At 42.4% G+C, this 20,037-nt stretch overlaps 1 protein-coding gene across 1 annotated transcript; it reads left to right on the top strand.

The window, feature by feature from the left end:
- Positions 1-136: 136 nt before the first annotated feature.
- ppp4r1l (protein phosphatase 4, regulatory subunit 1-like) lies at positions 137-20,012 on the top strand. Its single transcript, XM_069678865.1, has 20 exons — positions 137-200; positions 2,122-2,166; positions 2,678-2,807; positions 5,075-5,181; positions 5,385-5,527; positions 5,705-5,851; positions 6,320-6,427; positions 7,491-7,556; positions 8,215-8,373; positions 8,919-9,043; positions 9,248-9,762; positions 9,858-10,192; positions 10,894-10,980; positions 11,140-11,325; positions 13,950-14,111; positions 14,938-15,038; positions 15,372-15,492; positions 16,192-16,326; positions 16,844-16,985; positions 17,964-20,012. The coding sequence occupies exons 1-20, from the start codon at positions 194-196 to the stop codon at positions 18,107-18,109; spliced, it is 2,967 nt and encodes a 988-aa protein (XP_069534966.1). The 5' UTR covers positions 137-193; the 3' UTR covers positions 18,110-20,012.
- Positions 20,013-20,037: the final 25 nt, after the last annotated feature.

Genomic DNA, 20,037 nt, shown 5'->3' with positions numbered 1-20,037 from the left:
TGTCGAGTTTGAGCCCAAGCTGAGAAACGCTTATCCGTTTAAGCTCGTGATTTTAATATACTTAATCATCCGCTTGAATCCAGCACCAGGAAGTACTTTCAGGAAGTAGTTTGCTGCCTTGTTTGAGTGACAGCTGTGCGGTGGTGACAGCCCACACGGGACGGCAGCCCGCAGAGCCGAGCCGATACTCAAGATGGCAGGTAATGGCACTTTTTAAATACTATTTTATCACATACTTTCACGCTGTATTGGGACTTATAACGCATTTTCTGCTCTTCAGAGTCTTAAAATAGCGGCTCCCACTTTACTGCATCTTTTGTATTCATAGACGAAGCGCGAGCTAAGGCGAGCCAAGTCAAGCGAGAGGGCTGGACGAGCCGTGTTAGCAAACTTAGCACTACTAGCTAGCTAGCTAACGAAGCTACTCCGGGGTATAGAAATGTGTGACTGCGAGGCTGCATTTAAACGCATAATTAATCAGGATATGTTAGTGATCATTTAAAATACCCCTCTCTTGTGTAGTTAGAGATTACCCCATGCCTCTAGTCGCGTTTATTATCGAGTTGTTGTCATAGCAAAGGCTAGCGAGTTGACCTAGCTAACGTTAGCCTGGTTGCTAAAGTCATTTTCAGCCATAAGCTGACCAAATCCTCCTTTACACCATAACAAAGGGGAGATGTTGTTCTTTGCCAACATGCTTTTGGGGGCGTTGTTCAACCAGTAGCAATGATATTAACTCCACACCCCAGACATTACATTTAATGTATCTTTTCTGGTAGGAGTTGTTTTTCACGTTTGCTTGCCCAGCTGTAAACACTGGCTCACAGCCGTCCTACCACATGCTTCTTCTGGGCTCTTCTTTGGAACACCCTACTCTTACTTATTGTCCTATATTCAGCAGCAGTGGACAAAGTACTCAACTTCATTACTTGTTTCAAAGTATAGATACTCCTGGTCAAATATTTCTCTAATTTAAGTGAATGTTGCTCAGTCAAATTATTAAATTTATAAGTATTGGAGTGTTTGCTTTTAAAAATACTCAAGTATTCGAACTCCTTCAAAAATCTCAAAATGTTATATTTTCGCAATAATACCTGATGACCAGGGAAAATGTCAGCCAGGCTTTACACAGTGAGAAAACACGGAGTAAGAAGAAAAATCTGGAAAAACCAACTGGACATGTAGTTTCCACTCGCATACATCATATATTATTCAAGGAGAATTGTGATTTAGTACCTAATTTGTAGGGTATTTTAATTTAGGATTGTTCAAATGATCCAGCACTTTCTGAAGCATTCAATTATCATGTTTGTGATATAGTCTAAAGTCATTAAGATGAGACCACTTTAATTGATCTTGTATCTTCAGGGAAATTTAAGTTTTATTATTGCAAAAAAACCCAAAACAGATGCATATTATAGGTAAGCCACACAGAAATTACTATTCACATTGTGAGCATCAAAAACATACCATCTGAAGGGTGAAAAAACAAAAATCAGAGGTGCCAAATATGACATACACCAAACGTAAATGTGAGGATTAGGAAGTCGAGACAAAACTGATGCAAATATACAACTTGAAGAAATAATTTACACCAGAGGGAAAGGAGTCAGGAGATGGATGTAGTGTCTTATGACTGCAAAAACCACAAAGAAGATGCATAGATACGAAATGGTAACATTCCCGCTCACTGAAATAAGAGCTTCCCAAAGTTTGTATCAGCAACGCTTTGACTCACTGCAGGTTTTCCTCGAGCGAAAACCCACATGAAGGAAATAAAAACGACCTGTGGCATTTTGTGGGAGTCAGCACATACCAGGGTATTTAAGAAGTCAAATCAACTAAGACTGTGATGTTGAATCCAGTTTTGATTTCTTCCTCTTGTGCGTCACTACACCTATCATGTAATGTTAATTAACAGCGTTTCAGTGAGACAACAGTGATTTATTGTCAGTCTGACTGAAGCAGACTTTGTCCCTTCTTTGTAATTGTCAGCCTGTAAACCTGCCATCCCAGCCCTCCTTTCATTTTGTAGGGGGAGTGGTCGTGTATAGAGTGATGGTATGTTGATGACATGTTTGCCGCAATGGATTTCCCCCTCTAATCGCCTTATCCTTGCAGGTCTATCTTTATACTTTGAAGATGGCCACGATGATCTGGATGACTGTAAGTATTCCGGTTATTCTAAACAATACTTAGATTAATTGATTACTTTCTTGCATATATGTTGGTCCTTGTTTTCCCTCCTCTCAGCATGGGATGTTTGGGGGAGTGTCATCTTTCTGGGTAACCCCGTTCACCCATGTGAAATTCAGAGCTGTCAACAGTATTTCAAGGTTTTTACGCTTAGCTATTATTAGCATTTATACACACCAGCAGCCCCTGTTGTCTGCATTAGATAGGGTGATGAAACGGCGTTTAGCTCCAACTGCAAAGCCAGCGTTTATTTATGGCTGTAAAAAAAAAAAAAGGAATAAAAAGTCAGACATTAGCCTTTCTGCTTTATTCACACATTGAGTCTGACTCAGTGTCTTCAGCATGGCACAGTGACTACTGTGGTGCATCTGTTACTCCTCATTCAAATGATTTGTTTTTGTAGGCAAGCACTAGCTGTGTGTTTCAGACATGTTTCACGTTTATGTGCTTATAAAATGATATTTTCTTTTTCCTTCCACAGTTGGATTCGATGACTATGGTTCAGAGTGCGACGGAATCCGCATCACAGCCTTCCTCGATGCGGGACAGGACAACCTTACTCCTCTTGGGAGGCTAGAGAAATATGCCTTCAGTGAGAACGTCTTCAACAGGTAAGTGGAGCCCTGTGGTTAGGCTGTTGACACAACGCCCTGCCAAATCAGAAAAAAATGCAAAATATCAGAGACAATGGGATGTATGGGATAATAGTGTTGGTACTGTAGGACAGAAGACACGTTTTTAGCCTAATTTGAGCATTTCCTGCTTAAAGCTTTGACTCTGAAATAGAATTAAAATAATACTGAATTGTCTACTTTTTGCATGCAAAATTCAGCCATTGCCTCCGGCTTACACATGCATGCACATAAAAACCATTAACACAAATACACAACAGAAGCTCAATAAAAAGTTGCACCAGGTGCTTATTGGTGAGGACTGAATCAGGGGTAAAATAACAGGTATAAAGTGCTGTGTGTGCGCTGAGATAGCACTTTACAATGTGGCTTTCCTTACTGGTTACGATCGTTTATGGCAACATGGACAAGCATTTTCTCTAATGGAGAAGCTGTTGGTAGCTTGCTTTAAGGGATAAAATGATTCAAAATGTTCAGCTGCTGCATCTGGGTTAAAAGGAAAGGTATCTATGCAAAGCTTAAATTTATAGAAGCCACACATGTACAGCTGCACATTACAAAACCAAAAAAAGCCAGAATCGTGCTTTAATCTAACCGCTGGTGTCTCTAACCACGGTTGTGTCTCTCTAAAGTCACTTAATGTGAAGTGCATTCATTTTTATGCACTTTTACACTAAGCCCACTTTATTTCTTTGTGATCACTTGTGTATATTTTTCTTCAAGCATGAAAGTAGTAAATGTAGTGAGACTTTTTTGCTGCCTGAAGGAGGGTGAGACCTGGGGATGCAGATATTCAACATTTTCTCTAAGCGATTGCTCGTCCCTTGCTCGTGTAATCGCTTTGTATTTTGCTTTCCCCCCATACGGTCCAGTCTACAAAAGTTGCGCAATGGAATCGATGCGGAGACAGTCTCCCTTTCCATTGCTTACCCGGTGGTGTGTGGCTTAATCAGTAATGGAAAGGGAGACTGTCTGCTCTCTACATATGGCAGTTGTTGCCACCTGCAGGGACGTGCACTGGGGTGATTTCCTCCTTATCCCTCCAGTATTCGTCCCAGAGCTCCAGTGTGCCGAGTAGTCCGAATACCTGAGTTTACCCGAGTACCTGTTTGCACCCCTAGTTAATACAGTATGTTAAAAAAACGCCAAAATTGGTTTGTTTGATGCCTAAAGCGTGATTTCAAACTTACCTACAGTTGGGTTGACGTGTCCTCGCTATGAGGACTAGTGTTGAAAACATTTTGTCATCCCCAGTGGGTCTACATGAAGGAAACATCTGCAACCAAGTGTTACACTTATCAAGGAAATATCTGGGAAATGACAGAGGTGTCACTTCTTGTAAAAAAAAATAATTTTCCAGGATCACTGTTCAGTGATGATTTTATGCACTGAATTTAAGTTCAAAATATTATGCTGTGGAAACAGAGAAGTTATTATTTGTACTGTTAAATAAAAGTTTGATTGTTAGATTTTGCACTTAATGTTTGCTGATTGTAAGGAAATCATTGCTGAAAGGTTTTATAGCTCAAATAAGTAATGGCGTAATGTTGCACAATGATACATTTTTAATAATTTCTTTCTTCATTGGGAGAGTTTTACAGATTAATGATTAAATTTGTGTCATAAACCCCTCACTGGGAAAATTTGGATGCAAGATAAACACATTGTTCCATCTGTTGATGTCATGAAGATGTGTTTTTCAGTAGTCATCTGGGTAACGTCTGCATTCCTGTGCCTTTACTAATCACATACCTGCTTTAACTCTGTAGTGCAGGAATGCCAAGAGACTTAATGTTGAGCCATGGGCGGATGGTGTCTGTCTGAACATGGCATTTGTTTGACAGTGATAGTCCTAGTTCATCAGCGTTTCCAGCTTAAGACACACTGAAGTTTATCTTTATTTTCGTGAGATACATGATGTTTTTGTTTTGGTACTTTACACATTGTAAACAGTTAAAGCCTTCCAGGTAACCTTTGTGCATTTATAGTCCTCCTAATGTGCGTTCTGATTAAATACAGCATTTAATTCTGCCCTGTTGTCCACACACACTCAGTTCATGCCTTCATGCTTTTCACGCTCAGCTTTGCAGGGTTCAAGCCCTCCTGTCATTTCCAAGCACATGTGTGTGTATGTGTGTAATTTACCTGACAGCTCTGTCAGTGCTGCGTGTTACGCTGTGTGTGCACTCAGCACCTGTAGGTATTGGCGGGCAGTGTACTAACTTAACGCTTCTGTTGCTTTCTAGGCAGATCGTGGCTCGTGGCCTGCTTGATGTGCTTCGAGAGTTCAGTGACAATGAAAATGACTTTATCAGTGTCATGGAGACAGTTGCCAGAATGTCAGAAGATGGAGGTAGATGCATTTTCCTTTTCATCTATTTAGTTGTGATGTTTCTATTTCGCTTGTAGATCATGGTTTCTTTCTTTTTTCTTACATCTTCTTGATAACATGCACCAAAACTTTTCTGTACTGTGCAGTGTTTAATCTTTACTTGGTTGCATGCACATAACACTTTTCACAAGTTTTGTAGCTCATGCATGTATGTGTGTACACAGAGCCCACAGTGCGAGCTGAACTGATGGAGCAGGTCCCAAACATTGCCATGTTCTTACACGAGAGTCGGCCCAACTTCCCTGCTGCTTTCTCAAGATACCTGGTTCCCATTGTAGTCCGATATCTCACTGATCCTAATAACCAGGTAGGTTTCCTCTATTGTCAGGGTTCATACTGATTTTTACAGTAAGATAAAGCAGTGTTTTGGGGTTTGTTGTTCATTCCTGTCAGCTATTTTTCTCAGCTTTTTAGGAAATAAGAGAAAAAAGTAATTTACAACAAGAGTTTAGAACTGCTTTTACAATCTTCCTGTCTTTTCCAGGTGCGGAAGACGAGCCAGGCAGCGCTGCTGGTTCTGCTGGAGCAGGGCCTGATCTCTAAAGCTGATATGGAGACCAAAGTTTGTCCAGTTCTGCTCGAGCTAACGGAGCCCAGCAGCGACGATGACTACAAAATTGAGGCAGTGGCGGTAAGATTTAAGAAAGATTTAATAAAAGTGGTCTGTTGTTTATTTTCAGAGGGAAAAGGCTTTTATTGAATTTTACTGAGAATCACATGGTACAAGACAAACAGCTGTTCAACTACAGGCACAGTGTGTTTCTGTTATTACTTTACAGGGATCAGTCAGTGTCTCTCACTAATCCAGTCACTAGTCTAAAATAAAAACTGCCTTTGTAGTGATGGAACATGATTGATGCCTGCATAGATTGCATTTTACATTATATAAACTGTAATATATCATGTGTTATTGAGCTGTCATAGGCTCAAAGCTAAATGTGATTACGGTTTATATTGTGCTATAAATCACTGTTGTGTAAACACTGTGTTTATTTGAGGTGTTAGCTGTTCACTTATTCATCTTCCCCTTTCAGAACAAGCGTCAGCCCCTCGACAGGCACGCCGCCTCATTATTCTCTCCGTGTGTTTCCTCTGACAGATCATGTGTAAAGTTGTCACCATGTTGAGCAAAGACACAGTGGAGCATCTTTTGCTGCCGCGTTTCTGCGACCTGTGCAGTGATGTCAGGCTCTTTCAAGTCCGCAAGGTAACAACCTCCAAATTGTTTTAATTTCCTCCAAAGGTCAAGAGGCGCTTAATAATCTGTTTCCGACTGCAGCCACAAACACTCATTTGTGTGAGTGTGCGTCAGCCTTGACTCTGTTTTGCGCATCACTTCAGCTTTTACACTAGGCTGTTGTTTTCTGTGAGAAATGTCAATTCTGTCCTAACTGCTGCCTCTAGGAAACCAACACTTAGAAGTTGCAAAGGTTGTCTTTTTTCTGCTTTTGTGTAATCCTCGTTTTCTCTGACGCTGAACTTTGAAGTTCATTTGTGTTTTTGCTGCTGTTGCCGGGGGCAACAGTAACAACAATACATACAAATCCCTATGTCATTGAACTAGTCATGAGTGACGCAGCAAAGTTGGAGTGCTACAACAAAGGACTACAACATCTCGTACATAAGGTCAATGTAGATGGCAGATGATGAATCTAATATAGAAGTTATTGTAATGATATTAACATTTACTTTATGTAGATATTTTGTGTTTGGCTGGGTGTCCACATAGCGCCTTTTTCTGGCAGAAAGGCTCTGGTGGAGCGCTGGGATGAAGCGCTTGTGCCGTGAGAGAAAAAACGTTGCACGCGGGTTTTGTTTCATTGACAACAAGTTTAACTTACTAACCAGCTTACAACGCGTGGGGCGATAAAAGCACAAGACTTGCCAGCAACATTTAGTGTCCGGCTGATCTGCTCCCTCGGGCTTTTCGGTCTGTGATTTGTGACAAGTTCAGAGATTTTCAATGGAAAGGCTCGAAGCGGCCGCATGAAAAAGGCAGAGTGCTCTGAAAAAAGATGTTGGGTGCAGCGCTTTTTCTCTAGGTGACCGCATACGTTCATTGGGTACAACCAGGAAAAAAAGACGCTGTGGACACGGGGCCTAAGTAGTGTTTGTTGTATAAATAACTGCTTATATCATCCCAATGAGGCCCCAAGCAAATCTGTAACATTTTGTGGTTGTTGCCTGAAGGTTAAAAAGTTACCTTTTGATATTTATTTGTTACATAATCTTTGCCTCGTTCATCGTTACATGTGTTTTGTGTGTTTCAGGTCTGTGCTGCTAACTTCGGAGAGTTTTGTTCTATTGTGGGTCAGGAGGCCACAGAAAAACTACTGGTGAGAAGCTTTGAGACTGAAAACGATGTACACCACAATTAAACACACTAGTCTGAGTTTATTACAGGTTCTGTAACAGTCTCAATTTAATAGTCTGTGTGACCAACAAAGCAAACCAGACTAGTCGCTAGAAGAAAGCTGTGTCTACGTAGTTATTTTTAAAGCCGTCACTGGTGTCAGCGGGTCGGATCACGACTTTAACCTGAAGCTGAAGATGTACATGGTGGTTTCTTTATTATCACATTTTTCTTTCCTTTGATATGACAGTAGTTTCCCTTTTGCAACTGCTGATGTGAAATCCTTTCACAGTTATTCTGACTTTGTTTTTAACTTGGGGGTAGATGGTAGCTCAGTCTGTAGGGACTTTGCTTGGGAACTGGAGGGTGACTGGTCCATGGAATTGAGGCTGGTAGCTGGTAGCTTTCTGGTGCTCTGTTGAGGTGTCCTTGAGCAAGGCACCGAATCCCCCACTGCTCGGGGCGCATGTCCATGTGCAGCCCCCTGGCTCTGACATCTCTCCATTAATGCATGTCCGTAGGGTCCTGTTTGTGCATGTCTGTATTTCGGGCCTGTGTGTGTGAGTGACACACTGAAAACATTGAATTTCCCCTCGGGGATTAATAAAGTATCTGTTCCTCTTCTTCTGTCTTCTTCATAGATGCCCAAGTTCTTCGATCTGTGCTCAGACAGTCTGTGGGGCATCAGGAAAGCCTGCGCTGAGTGCTTCATGATGGTTTCCAATTCCACCTCTCCGGAGGTGCGACGTGCAAAACTGTCCCCACTGTTCATCAGCCTCATCAGTGACCAGTCTCGCTGGGTAATACACACGCAGACACGCACACACGTATAATGGGAAATATGTAATGCATACACTTGTGTCACAGTACAAGCACATTTTAATGCAACTTCCTCTAAACTGTGACGAAAATAGAACAGGTGTTGCTTAGATCACGAATCCACTGTATGCATCTTCTTGTTTTTCATACAGTTCAATTACAAAAAATATCTTAATTGGTGCAAAACAAGTTTTTGGCAACTGATAGGAATAAATAACATCTTAATGTTGCACATAATTTCCAGTGAAGTAATTTTATACTACTTTTAAATAGGGTGCAAAATTGAGTCCAAACTTTATGAGCATGTGATCTTGTCTGGGTTTGCAGACACCAAATGTACTCCAGACAAAAGTGTACTGTGGGTGTCTGAACTTTTTTGGACTATGTCTAACTTTTATATAGTGCCCAGTGCAAACGATCCTTAACAGGTTAAGATCTTAAAAATCTATAAATAATAATTATAAAATTATTAAAAGTCTTTGTTGTGATGATGAAATTGACAGATTGTCCTCCGCCCCACTTTCAGGTGCGACAGGCGGCCTTTCAGTCTTTGGGGCGTTTCATCTCCACCTTTGCCAATCCCTCCAGCACAGGCCTTCACTTCAGAGAGGATGGAGCACTACTAGAGGTCCCCAGGTGTACATTAGACAGGTAAGAACACGTGACTGTTTCACTGTTGGTTAATCTTGTGCCTCTGTTTGGTTTTGTGGAATAATACGAGGCTTTGTTATTTTTTTGTGTTAACCAGTCAAAGTTGTTTTTTTTTTTTGGATTAAGTAAACTATTTATCTTCACGCTTCAAAAATGGTGAGATTATTCTGCTTGCGATAAAGATTTTTGGAACTCTCATTTCAGCGACTGCTCCCTAAACTCTCTGAACTGCTCCGACATTACCGGCTGCCACACAGGAAGAACCATCACTCACACGCCTCCCAATCAGGACGGCCGCGCCACGCCGTCGCCAGAGCACGTCTCGACAGCGGACAGCGATGATATGCACAACTACGACGACAACCACGCTTCTGTTCCCAGGGAGATGCACGGCGGCTTCACCCGCACGGTCTCGAACAGCAACACCAACCCTAAAACTGCAAACAACGCTAGGAACACGAAAGATACGGAGCAGACAGACGAGAACTTTAATTCTTTCCACTACTGGAGATCTCCTTTACCCGACATCAGTGGGGAACTGGAGATGCTTAGTGGTCAAACATCAGCAGAAGTGGTAGAGAAGGAGGAAAAGGAGGAGGAGGAGAAACATGAAGGCTTCTGTACTGATTCTATGCCCATCCCTGGAAAAGCCACCAGCGACCAGATCCAGAAGGTCTTGGACTGTTTGCAGCCTCACATTGATGACCCTGATGTACAAGGTGGGTATTCAGTGCAAGAATAAGAATGATTAGCTGTAAATGTTCAGCGTCGCATTGTCATTTAGATTAAGCCATCTTTGTTTATTCTCCTCCAGCTCAAGTCCAGGTGTTGTCAGCAGCTCTGAAGGCGGCCCAGCTCGACAGCCCAGGAGACGACAGCCCAATGGACCCGACAGAACCATCTGAGTCTCAGCAGGAAGAGCAGCCTGAGAGCGAGTCCGACAGCCCGTCTGTGGAAAGCAAATCTGTGGAGGTTCAGTCAGAGTGTGAAGAGAGTCCTGCAGAAGAGGAGCAGACGATGGAAACCTCTCCATCCTCAGAGTCGAGTCCTGTCCAAGAGCAAGGAGACGAAGAGACGCAGACGGAGCCCCTAGAAGACCAGGAGGACCAGGAGGACCAGGAAGAGTCTCCTCCTGACTCACCTGTACCAGTAAGAGACGATTCAGATTTTGTCTTGAGATGATTAAAGTGCCAGTTTGCCAATTTTCAGAGGCCAGGGAGCTCGCTAAACTACACTTCCTCAATATAGGACGCCCACCTCCGATGTCATGTCTTGTTCAAAATCATCAGGTTTTAAATGTAGATGATCCACTGGTATATTCTTGTCGTATTTTGGATTCTGTACCCCTCTGAGCCATTGCCTGCAGCGATCAATGTCCTTGAATGGGAAACAGAAGTATTTCACTCCAGCGTCTCTCACTGGGCCGTTCCTTTCAGAGCGAGAGGCGCAATGCACGCTGGGTGTTGTAGGAACGTAGAATGGGCTAAACCGCGAGCTGTTTGTACAACTTTCTCCACAGCTATGGCGCCAATTTCAAATATTATTGTGTCTGTCGATTACAGAAAACACCAGCTTTGACTGACAGGGGCTTTTTCCAGGGGTGAACTGCTCAATTAATCGATTGTGGGAGTGCAAATCATTTAAGAGTGGACAACCAAACATTTTATCTACTTATAGTTAATGAAAGTATAATTAAGCTGCAACAAAACCAGGCAGGCGAAGGCTTCGTCCGTAGCTACATAATCCCTTAAAAAGCAGCTATAAATCCAGCCTGAGGAATTCAGAGTGTTTAATGTGCCTTCATTTCAGTGTGCTGACTTGTTTCCTAATGCTCTGTGTGAATCTCCCAGGAGTCTGAACTAATTGAGAGTGTGGAGGAGGAAGGAAAGGAAGACTCTGCCCACAGCCCGGTCTCTGAGGATAAGCCTAAGATCCAGGTTTGTCAGCACTTCTGTCATACATCCCAGAAATATTGATCAGAAGCTTACAGTCGGTATTGATTGGCACATACTTGGATCGGTGGATCCGTTCTCCCTGTGCATCCCCGTTCCTCTTTGATCTTCACACCCTTTAATCTCTCGCTCTCTCGTTTCTAGAATGTCATCCCGCAGCAGCTGTTGGATCAGTACCTCTCCATGACGGACCCGGCGCGGGCCCAGACGGTGGATACAGAGATAGCCAAACACTGTGCCTTCAGCCTGCCGGGCGTAGCACTCACTCTGGGACGACAGAACTGGCACTGCCTCAAGGACACGTATGAAACGCTCGCTACGGATGTGCAGGTGGGCAGAGAAATTGGCGATTATGAGATTTCATGGAGTGAAACAGCAAATCCAATCTCCCATGAAATGAGTAATAATAAATATATGCAGATATATAAACCACACTTTGATGTAAAGCTCGATTTAGAACATTTTAGCTCTGGGATATGTTTTTTGGATCTTTGAGCTCTGGGAATAACCACTGAAATTGTTGTAAAATCAAAGCAAAAATACGAATGATGAAGCTGTGGTAGCAGAGCTTTAATATTAACTGACAGACCCTGCAGTGCGTTATAACGATTTGTTTTAGTAATAACATCAATGGAGTTAGACGAGTAAACATGGCTGCATAAATTACAGCAGCAGTTACAAAAGTAGTCTCGCGGCACTTACGCTTTTCTTGGTGACGACTGATCAGCTTTTATTGAGGAACATTTTACAAAGAAAACATAAAAACAATGGAAAGGAATCGTGGCGTTAGCAGCACTGTGTCATGGAAATTGTTGTTGATGATGTTAATATCGTAAGTCCCTCCCCTTCTTGATTTTGGTTGGCCAGTGAGGGAGAAATAACATTGACGAGCGCGGTAGTGTTCCAAACAGGGATGCACCGATGCATCGGCTGAATATTAGAATCGGCTGTGTTGACAGACATCGGCAAATAAGGTGGCCTGCGCCGATGGCAGCCGCGGATGTTTTTATTATTATTCTGCTTTAATTGTGCAGGAAATTTAATTGTCACATAAGTTTTTGTTTTCAGAAAGATTTTTGTTTGCTATGTAAGCACTGAAAATGTTTGTACTATGACCAGGTGACTCTGAAACAGGCTGAAGAGGCTTTCAGGCAGTTATTTTTGTGAAAAAATATTATTTCTATGTGAAAGAAGTTATTAGGTTAGGTCATTTTTTCCTTATCCAGACGAGGGCATTAATAATTACAAAAATTACTTTATTAGTTATTGAAAAAACACCGGCGTCGACCCTGATCGGTTCATCCCTAGTTCCAAAAGTTTAGCTTTTTTCAGCCGAGAGCGCTGTGAGAAAACAGCTGATAACAAGGGCGTTTTTGTGCTGAAAACGCTGAACTGCATTGGTTTGGTCCAAAAAACGCTGTTGGTGGACACAGGCCCTAAAACATGAATACACAATGGAACAGGGTGAAAGAGGAGACTCGTGTTTTCTATTCCAATTGGCCAATACGTACTGTTCTGGCCAAAATGTAGTATGTGGGATGCCAAAAATATCCGGATGTCGTACTCTACTCCAGAATGCATCGGACCGGTCTGCCTTGCCTACTGTACCCCACAATGCAAAGCGTTGAAATGTCACAACAGCAGTTGAAACGGCAGAAGGGGGCGCTGTAGCTAAAGAAGCAGCTTTTTGCTATTGGCGGGGTGTTGTTTACTTCCGCTTTCCAAAAACCAGATCCGCTCTGGGGATCAATAAAGTCTTATCTTATCTTATCTTGTCTTATGTTACTACACGCCGAACGCAGTATATAGCATACAGTATATAGTATGGCATTTCGAACACAGCCAGTATGTCAAGGCTAGACCTCCAGTATTCTGTAGAGCTATTTTGCTGACTTCTTCTAAGATGTAGGGAACTCTACCCTTATTAGTAGTAGTAGTATTTCCTAACATATTATCCTGGCTACGTATAGAATTTCATCTCTTATTTGGGAATACCGTGTGCCCTCAGCGTGTAGAAGCTCAGTCTCACATGAGTCGTGGATCTCCGTAAGAACACAGCCTGTCATCTGTCAACAGCCATGTTTCTGCGCGTCTACCTGTGGTCACTTTGTCCCAGTATTTTCAGCCATACAACCGACATCTCAGGCAACTGTTGGGCTGCTATGAGGCCAAATAACAATTGAGCTTGCGTCGCTTTTTGGGTCAATTATTTCATGTTGTGTTTGATTTGCTGCTGTTTGAATCTTTGTGCCAGTTTGTTGCCCTTACTGTTTGTATTCAGGGGGTTCATTATGTGTTTTATAAAGCTACGAAGTGAAGCTGCCACCAGAGTTTCTCTCAACCATCTTACTGAGAAGCTCATCCACAACAGTGTACATGATTTTTATTTAGCAACGTCCTTTGCTTGAGTAACACTTGTTGTGTAAAAGCGTAGCTCGAGGACGTGTGAAAGGGAGGGACATGTGCGAGAGGAAGCGTTGCTTCAGTCCAGCAGCAGCAGAGACGATGTGACGGCGCTCAGTCACACTGCTGCTCATTACTTCATCGCAGCACTGAAGGTCACTGTTAGCATCACAACGTGGCACTGTTCAGCTGTGGGTTCAGACCGGTCACTGGAGGGGTTCAGATGAATGTCATGCTTGTAACATTATTTAGTTTATAGTTTTCTGCGTTATCAGTATGTGATACAGCTGCAATGATTATTTTATCTATTAGTTGCTGTTTGATTAATGGCCACTATTTTGATGAATGATTAATAGGTTTCTTAAACGTGGATATTTTCTAGTGTCTTTACTGTCATAAGAATATATTTTGGGTTGAGGACAAAACAAGATATTTGAGGAAGCCATCTTGAACTTTGGGAAACACTGATCAATGTTTTCCATCCTTTTCTAACATTTTTTTAAACCAATAATTAATTGATTGATTAATCTTTTCTGCCTTTGTACTCTTAGTGGAAGGTGCGACGTACGCTGGCTTTCTCCATCCATGAGCTGGCAGTCATCCTGGGAGACCAGCTGACAGCAGCCGATCTGGTGCCCATATTCAACGGCTTCCTCAAAGACCTGGACGAGGTCCGCATCGGCGTGCTCAAACACCTCTACGACTTCCTCAAGGTGAGATGAGACAATTTAGACTTTTTCTCAGCTGGGACCAGTGACTGTATATAAAGAGGGAAGACGCGTTTCCATCCACTTTTATTGCACAAAATTGAAGTCAAAATACCCCCCGTGACAGGCGCTGCCATCCTGTGCTGGTGACGTTTGTTTTTTTTAGAGTCTGCGCAGTAGAGATCAGTTGGTAGAGCTGCTGTAGCCGCTTCTGCTCACCAAAACACTCTTTACTTACTAAAACAAAACAGCAAGGATCCCACCTGTCTGCGTATTTAACAGCAGAACAGATTCTTGTGTTGGTCTGAGGTTAACGTTAACAGATCTGTAAACTTCAATGACTGTAGTGATTGTTTTAGTTGCGTCTTCTCCCATCGATCCTCCTCTACTCCTGCAGGAGCCGTATTTGTCAACAGAGCTGTCAATCATCATTTTTACAGCATCAAATAACTAATTAAAACTAAATCAGCATGATAAGAACTAACTCTAATGACAGAAACCATGTTTGAGAGAAATGTATTTGACGTGTATTTTGATTTTATAGTTTGACTCATGTCCCATCTGTTAACATGGAGGAGGCGGGCTTTATGACCTATACTGCATCCAGTCAGCAGGGGGCGATAGAGAGGGTTTGGCTTCACTTTTAGGGAGCTGTCATGTCGTCCATCTTTTTATACAGTCTATGTCTGGGACATTTCAGCAATTTAATTTTGTTCTAATGAACAAAATCACGTAAAAAATGTTTTCCATCAAAGACGAAAAGGACAGTTGAGTTAACGGCTTTACAGGTTATACTAAATAACTGAGCTTGTGTGTTTTTTCTTTGTGTCAGCTGCTGCATGCGGACAAGAGGAGAGAATATCTGTACCAGCTGCAGGAGTTCATGGTGACGGACAACAGCCGCAACTGGAGATTCAGATATGAGCTGGCAGAGTATGTTTCCTTTTCCTCCTCCAATCGGGAAATGATTACTTTAAAAATGTTCTCCTTTCATCCCTTCCCAGTTTGTGTTTCGCTCATTGACACGATGGCAGGGCTAAATTCTACTCTTGTATGTTTTACATTTAGTCCCCTAAACTGTTATTTTCCTCCTTTCAGCCCATAATGATAAAACACTGAAAATGCAGTATGTTGAAATTCGGTCATTTGTGTTTACTTTATTGTTCGACTACTTCACAGTGAAGTTTGTATTCATTAATTTGGTGTATCAATACGTATGCCTGTCTGAAGTTCTCTCTCCCTGTCTCTCTCTGTGTCCCCCTCCAGGCAGTTGATCCTGATCATAGAGTTGTACAGCCACTACGACGTGTATGACTACCTCAGACAGATAGCGCTCACACTCTGCTCCGACAAAGTGTCAGAGGTCAGGTGGATCTCGTACAAACTGGTGAGTCTACTGTAATGAATTCTGTGCTTTTTTTTTTAGGGGCGAAGGGAACATCTGGTGAGGAGAAAACGCTGTGACAGATTGTTAGGTCAGCAGAAACACTGGAAAATCTAAGACGCGAGGGATATGAGTCACACTGATGGATGAATAAAGTGATGTCTTTCATGTTTATTCTACTTAATCAGCGCACTGAGGGTTAGAAGATATCGAGTCACTTGAAGGGTTTTTGTTCAGCTGCTGAGTTCTTACTTATTGAAGAAGTTTGACATTGTTGAAAATCCTCTTGTTCCTTTTCATGCCGAGATAAAAAACACCTTTTATTTGATAAGACTCCAAGAAGTAAGAACACGTCTACAAGAAAGGATTTGGCTCATAATCACCTGTAAAAACAAACTTTTTACACTGTGGTAAACAAAGGGGATATAATGTGTTGCTTAACTTAAGAAGTGCTGGTGGTGGATCTTCTGAAAGCTTTGAGAGGCAGGCTTGCTGTTTTGAATGTGTATGCTAAGCTATGCTAACTTTGAAAGGTTGCTTTTACCAAATGTAGCAACTCTAGACGATGTCTTATCTTCTCTGCTCACATTTTTGCTTATATTTTGATTAATCTACATCTGAACACAGTAACACAGTAAGTGCAGATTAACGCCAGTTTTAAACACCCGTTATTAAGCGCGTCATCTCCTCTTGTGTCTTCAGGTTGTAGAGATCCTCCAGAAGCTGTATGCATGCGGGGCGGACGATCTGGGCCAGAACTTCATCAATGAACTCACCGTCAGGTTCTGCCACTGTCCCAAGTGGGTGGGGCGGCAGGCCTTTGCCTTCATCTGCCAGGTCTGTTCCTCCTGTCTCACATTACTCGTCTTTTATCTTTCAACTCCATAGAAAGCTTTTCACCAGACTGATTGATCGTTTGTCTGAGCGTCCGTTGGCAAACAGAAGTGAAACACCAAATGAACTGGTCTCTAAGTTCTTAATAAAAACACACTTTTTAAGGTTCTGAAGTTTTAAAGTTTCATAATCAAGTGGAAAATCTCAAGAGTGGTACTTGAGATGCTGTCGTACAATCTTGTTAAATGGCTACAGACAAAATCTTAACTGTTAATAATCTAATGTTCATGTTGGTCTCATTCTTATCATTCATCTGGCTGTCTGTAACTCCAGCTATGTCTTGTGGTAACACTACAGTGGGAAACTATTTGTTGAGCCGGTTTGTCAGCTTCTCGGTCTGATTAGATGCTTTTGATCTCCTCTGTCTGTCTGCTGGCTCTTGTTACAGAGGTTCATCCGCCCTCATGTGTTCTCCCTGCCCTCTGTGTGACTCTTCACTGTTTCCTTGTATTGTCTGCAGGCCATAGTGGAGGAGGACTGTATGCCCATGGAGCAGTTCAGTCAGCACCTCCTGCCCAGCCTGCTCAGCCTGTCCTCGGACCCAGTGGCCAACGTCCGCGTACTGGTGGCCAAGGCTCTGCGGCAGAGTGTCATGGAGAAAGGTAGCTGCAAATATACAAGAGGATTTTATTTTGTTAATTTTTGTCAACTCTCTTTTGATTTTTTTAACTCTCAATACTCTCAATCACTTTTCATTCAAGATATACTAATCAGTCCCTTTGATTGAAAAGCTTTAACTTAGCCTGTTTTAGCGGAGGGAATTCAGGGGATAAGAAAGTTAGTTTAGCTACATTGTCTTTAAAATACAGTCAACTAAATTTATAAGTGTCAACACTGTTTAATATTTTAAAGATCAACATCAAAATCCTTTTATTTTTTTTCATCTTAAAAAGTGGGCTGCCTCCTATATACCAGTGCGACCAGTATACCAGTATAAAATGCAGAGATGTATTTTATTGTGTAACTGTATTTTAGTCAGACGATGGCGCTATAATCTAGCTAAAGTTTCGTCACAGACACGCGCCGTTATGATGGCCAGAGCAGCTCCCACCCTCAGAACAATCAACGAACAGGCTGAGCTCAACTACCGCACCGGTAGCTCGTAGGATTACAAACTCCACGTGGCAAAAAAAACAGGTGCTACGAGAAAGAGCTAAAGGGCCGCACAGAAACTGCACGTTGTGGACTTTGCTGAACACACTATATAGCTATATAAAATATTTTTTTCCTTTTGGGAGACCCCCAAAAACAGACTGCGTCTTATATTCTGGTGCCACCTATATTCTGGATTTTACGGTAAATCGGTTTGTAAGAAGTGGGACTATCGCAGAGTCAAACTGAATTAAAAAGATGTGAGATTCAACATTGGATTTATTTAAACCCTGACCATCTTCTCTTCTAAAATACAAACAAAGGTTTATTGTTAAGACATTAAAATTCATAGCTCTACAGGTCACATGTAGGAAATAAAAATGTCAACCCCTCTTAATTTGGACCTTTAAGAGCTTGAGTAGGCCGGCTGTACCATTTTGCTGGTAGTTTTTTACATGATCTAACTGGCTCTGGTGTTTGTTATACAGGATACTTCAAAGAGCCTGGCTGTGCCTACTCTGACGAGCTGGAAGAGACCGTGATGGCTCTGCAGTCCGACAAAGACCGGGACGTCCGATTCTTTGCCAGCCTGGACCCCAACAAAGGCTTGATGGACACGGCTCCTTTGATTTAGCCTCATCTCCCTGACTCCCGTTACAGCCCATCTGCCTGTCTACCTACCTGTCTGTCTGACTGACGCACAGTCAGCGTAACCTGGGACACCAGCATCCGACCAGATCCCCAACCACTCGCCTGCTGGGCAGACCCGCACCGACGACCACTTGTGAATCATGTCAGACGTTCAGATTCCAGTTCTAAAGTATGAGCATGCTCAAAACAACACGACCCAGTCTCTGGTTGGGCACTACAAAGCGCACATTCACAACACAAAATGCATTCTCGTCAGAGTTTTCAGAAAATGAGCAGGACTCAGAAGTTAGCTGCCGTATTTACGCCTGAACTGTTTCCTTCCCCTCCTCCTCCACACTAACATCAGCTCGACCCCTCCCCCATCACAGACTTGTACAAACTACGACGGGCTCTCTCTCTCTTTCTCCAAAGCTAATTGTAAGCTTGATTATAAAATTGATTTTTTTCTTAATGCTTCTTTTTGTGGATTTCTTAACGAACAAGCGGGCTCGGCCTGCCTGACTCTGACGTGTGCACTAACTCAGGGGGACTCATCTGAACCTAAACAGCATTATTAGCTTACATGATAAGCAGCAGCAGCTCCGGGATCCCTGGTGACAAAAAACTCTCCAGCTGTCTGAGCAACAGACCAGCCAAACCAAGTAGCTCTGCTGGTTTCTGTCGCCTCATTTCCTCCTTAAATGCCTCTGTTGTCTTCTGAGATGTCCTCTGGGTTATCGTCTGTTCCCTTCTTACCGTCTCACTCTTTTTCTCTTGCATTTCTCCACCTGGTCTTCATGGGCCAATGAAACCACTACTACTGCACAGAAGGAACCGTGATTCTGCCACTCAGCATAACTCTTGATTCTAACCTTATCTGGGACATTTTTTAAAGAAGACCTAAATAAACTGTCAATTCTCCCCCTTCCTGTGTCTGTTTACCAAAAATGTGACACGACGCGTCTCCCGAACGGCAGGAGACGAATGAAATACCTCTGTGTGGACATGACTGGCCAGTGTGTACATGTAGAGAGACATCCGCGGTCCAAGCTGGCGCTCACTGTCCTCTATGGGTGATTCTTCTAGAGCGACGCTGTGGTGCCAGCTAAAACATCTTAACAAGGGCTCATGATGAAGTGACACAGGGTGATGAATCCGAGAAAGAGGAAGAAAGCAAGCACACTGTTGGAATATGCATGTTTCCCCCCTCTTGTGTATAGTCTATTCAAAATTCCTTAAGGTTGACTTCCTGATATGAATTATGTGACCATGGTAGCTTTCAGTGGATCTGACTGACCAGTTGTACAGTAGGATATAGGAATGGCTGTGTTACGACACTGAAAGGCGGCTGATCGTTGTTTCCCTGTCTTGGTGGAATGATTTTTAAGTATGAGGTTTCTCAGAACTCTTTGTACAGCTTATACCTGTGGAAAATGGTGTGTGTTTAAGGAACCAAGGCCAGTTTAGTCGAGATGTGTGTGAATATTGGGAGCAGCCACCAAGTCACTTTTTGTAGTCTCTCGAGCTTGTTGGTTTTCCTCTGTTGTAAATGATAACCCCCTCATCCCCTCCTCTTTTTTTTTTTTTTTTGACATTGACATAACTTGAGAACTTAAGCTGATTGTGGTGTGTGCTGTGCATCTCAAGTCTTTCTTCCTTCGAAAGGAGAGCTCACTGCGGTAATGGCGGTGTCCACTCATCTCGTCTGTCTGCAATTTGTGTCCATCTCATTTTTTATGTAGTAGAACAGTTAATATATACATTTTATGAAAATTATTTTTCTTTTCAATTATGCACCACTGTTCAAAGATTTTATATCCTAACTTTACAAAATTTACAACCTTTGTAATATTCAATGGTTTCTTTTAAAAAGACATTTTATGTAATGTTATTTTTAGTATTCTGTAATTAAAATGATGAAAATTAATGATG

The sequence above is a fragment of the Semicossyphus pulcher genome, unplaced genomic scaffold (genome assembly GCF_022749685.1).
Source record: "Semicossyphus pulcher isolate SPU_LCO1_2020_fin unplaced genomic scaffold, fSemPul1.0.p SCAF_3, whole genome shotgun sequence".
NCBI classification, from domain to species: Eukaryota; Metazoa; Chordata; class Actinopteri; order Labriformes; family Labridae; genus Semicossyphus; species Semicossyphus pulcher.
Note: the sequence above shows the minus strand (reverse complement) of the source record. Positions and strands in the feature narration are given on the sequence as shown.

Bases quoted from the DNA above. Each gene is read 5' to 3' on its own strand.
- ppp4r1l (XM_069678865.1), top strand. The intron at 7,557-8,214 runs GTGAGAAGCTTT...TCTTCTTCATAG, and splicing joins AGGCCACAGAAAAACTACTG to ATGCCCAAGTTCTTCGATCT. The intron at 16,986-17,963 runs GTAGCTGCAAAT...TTTGTTATACAG, and splicing joins GCAGAGTGTCATGGAGAAAG to GATACTTCAAAGAGCCTGGC.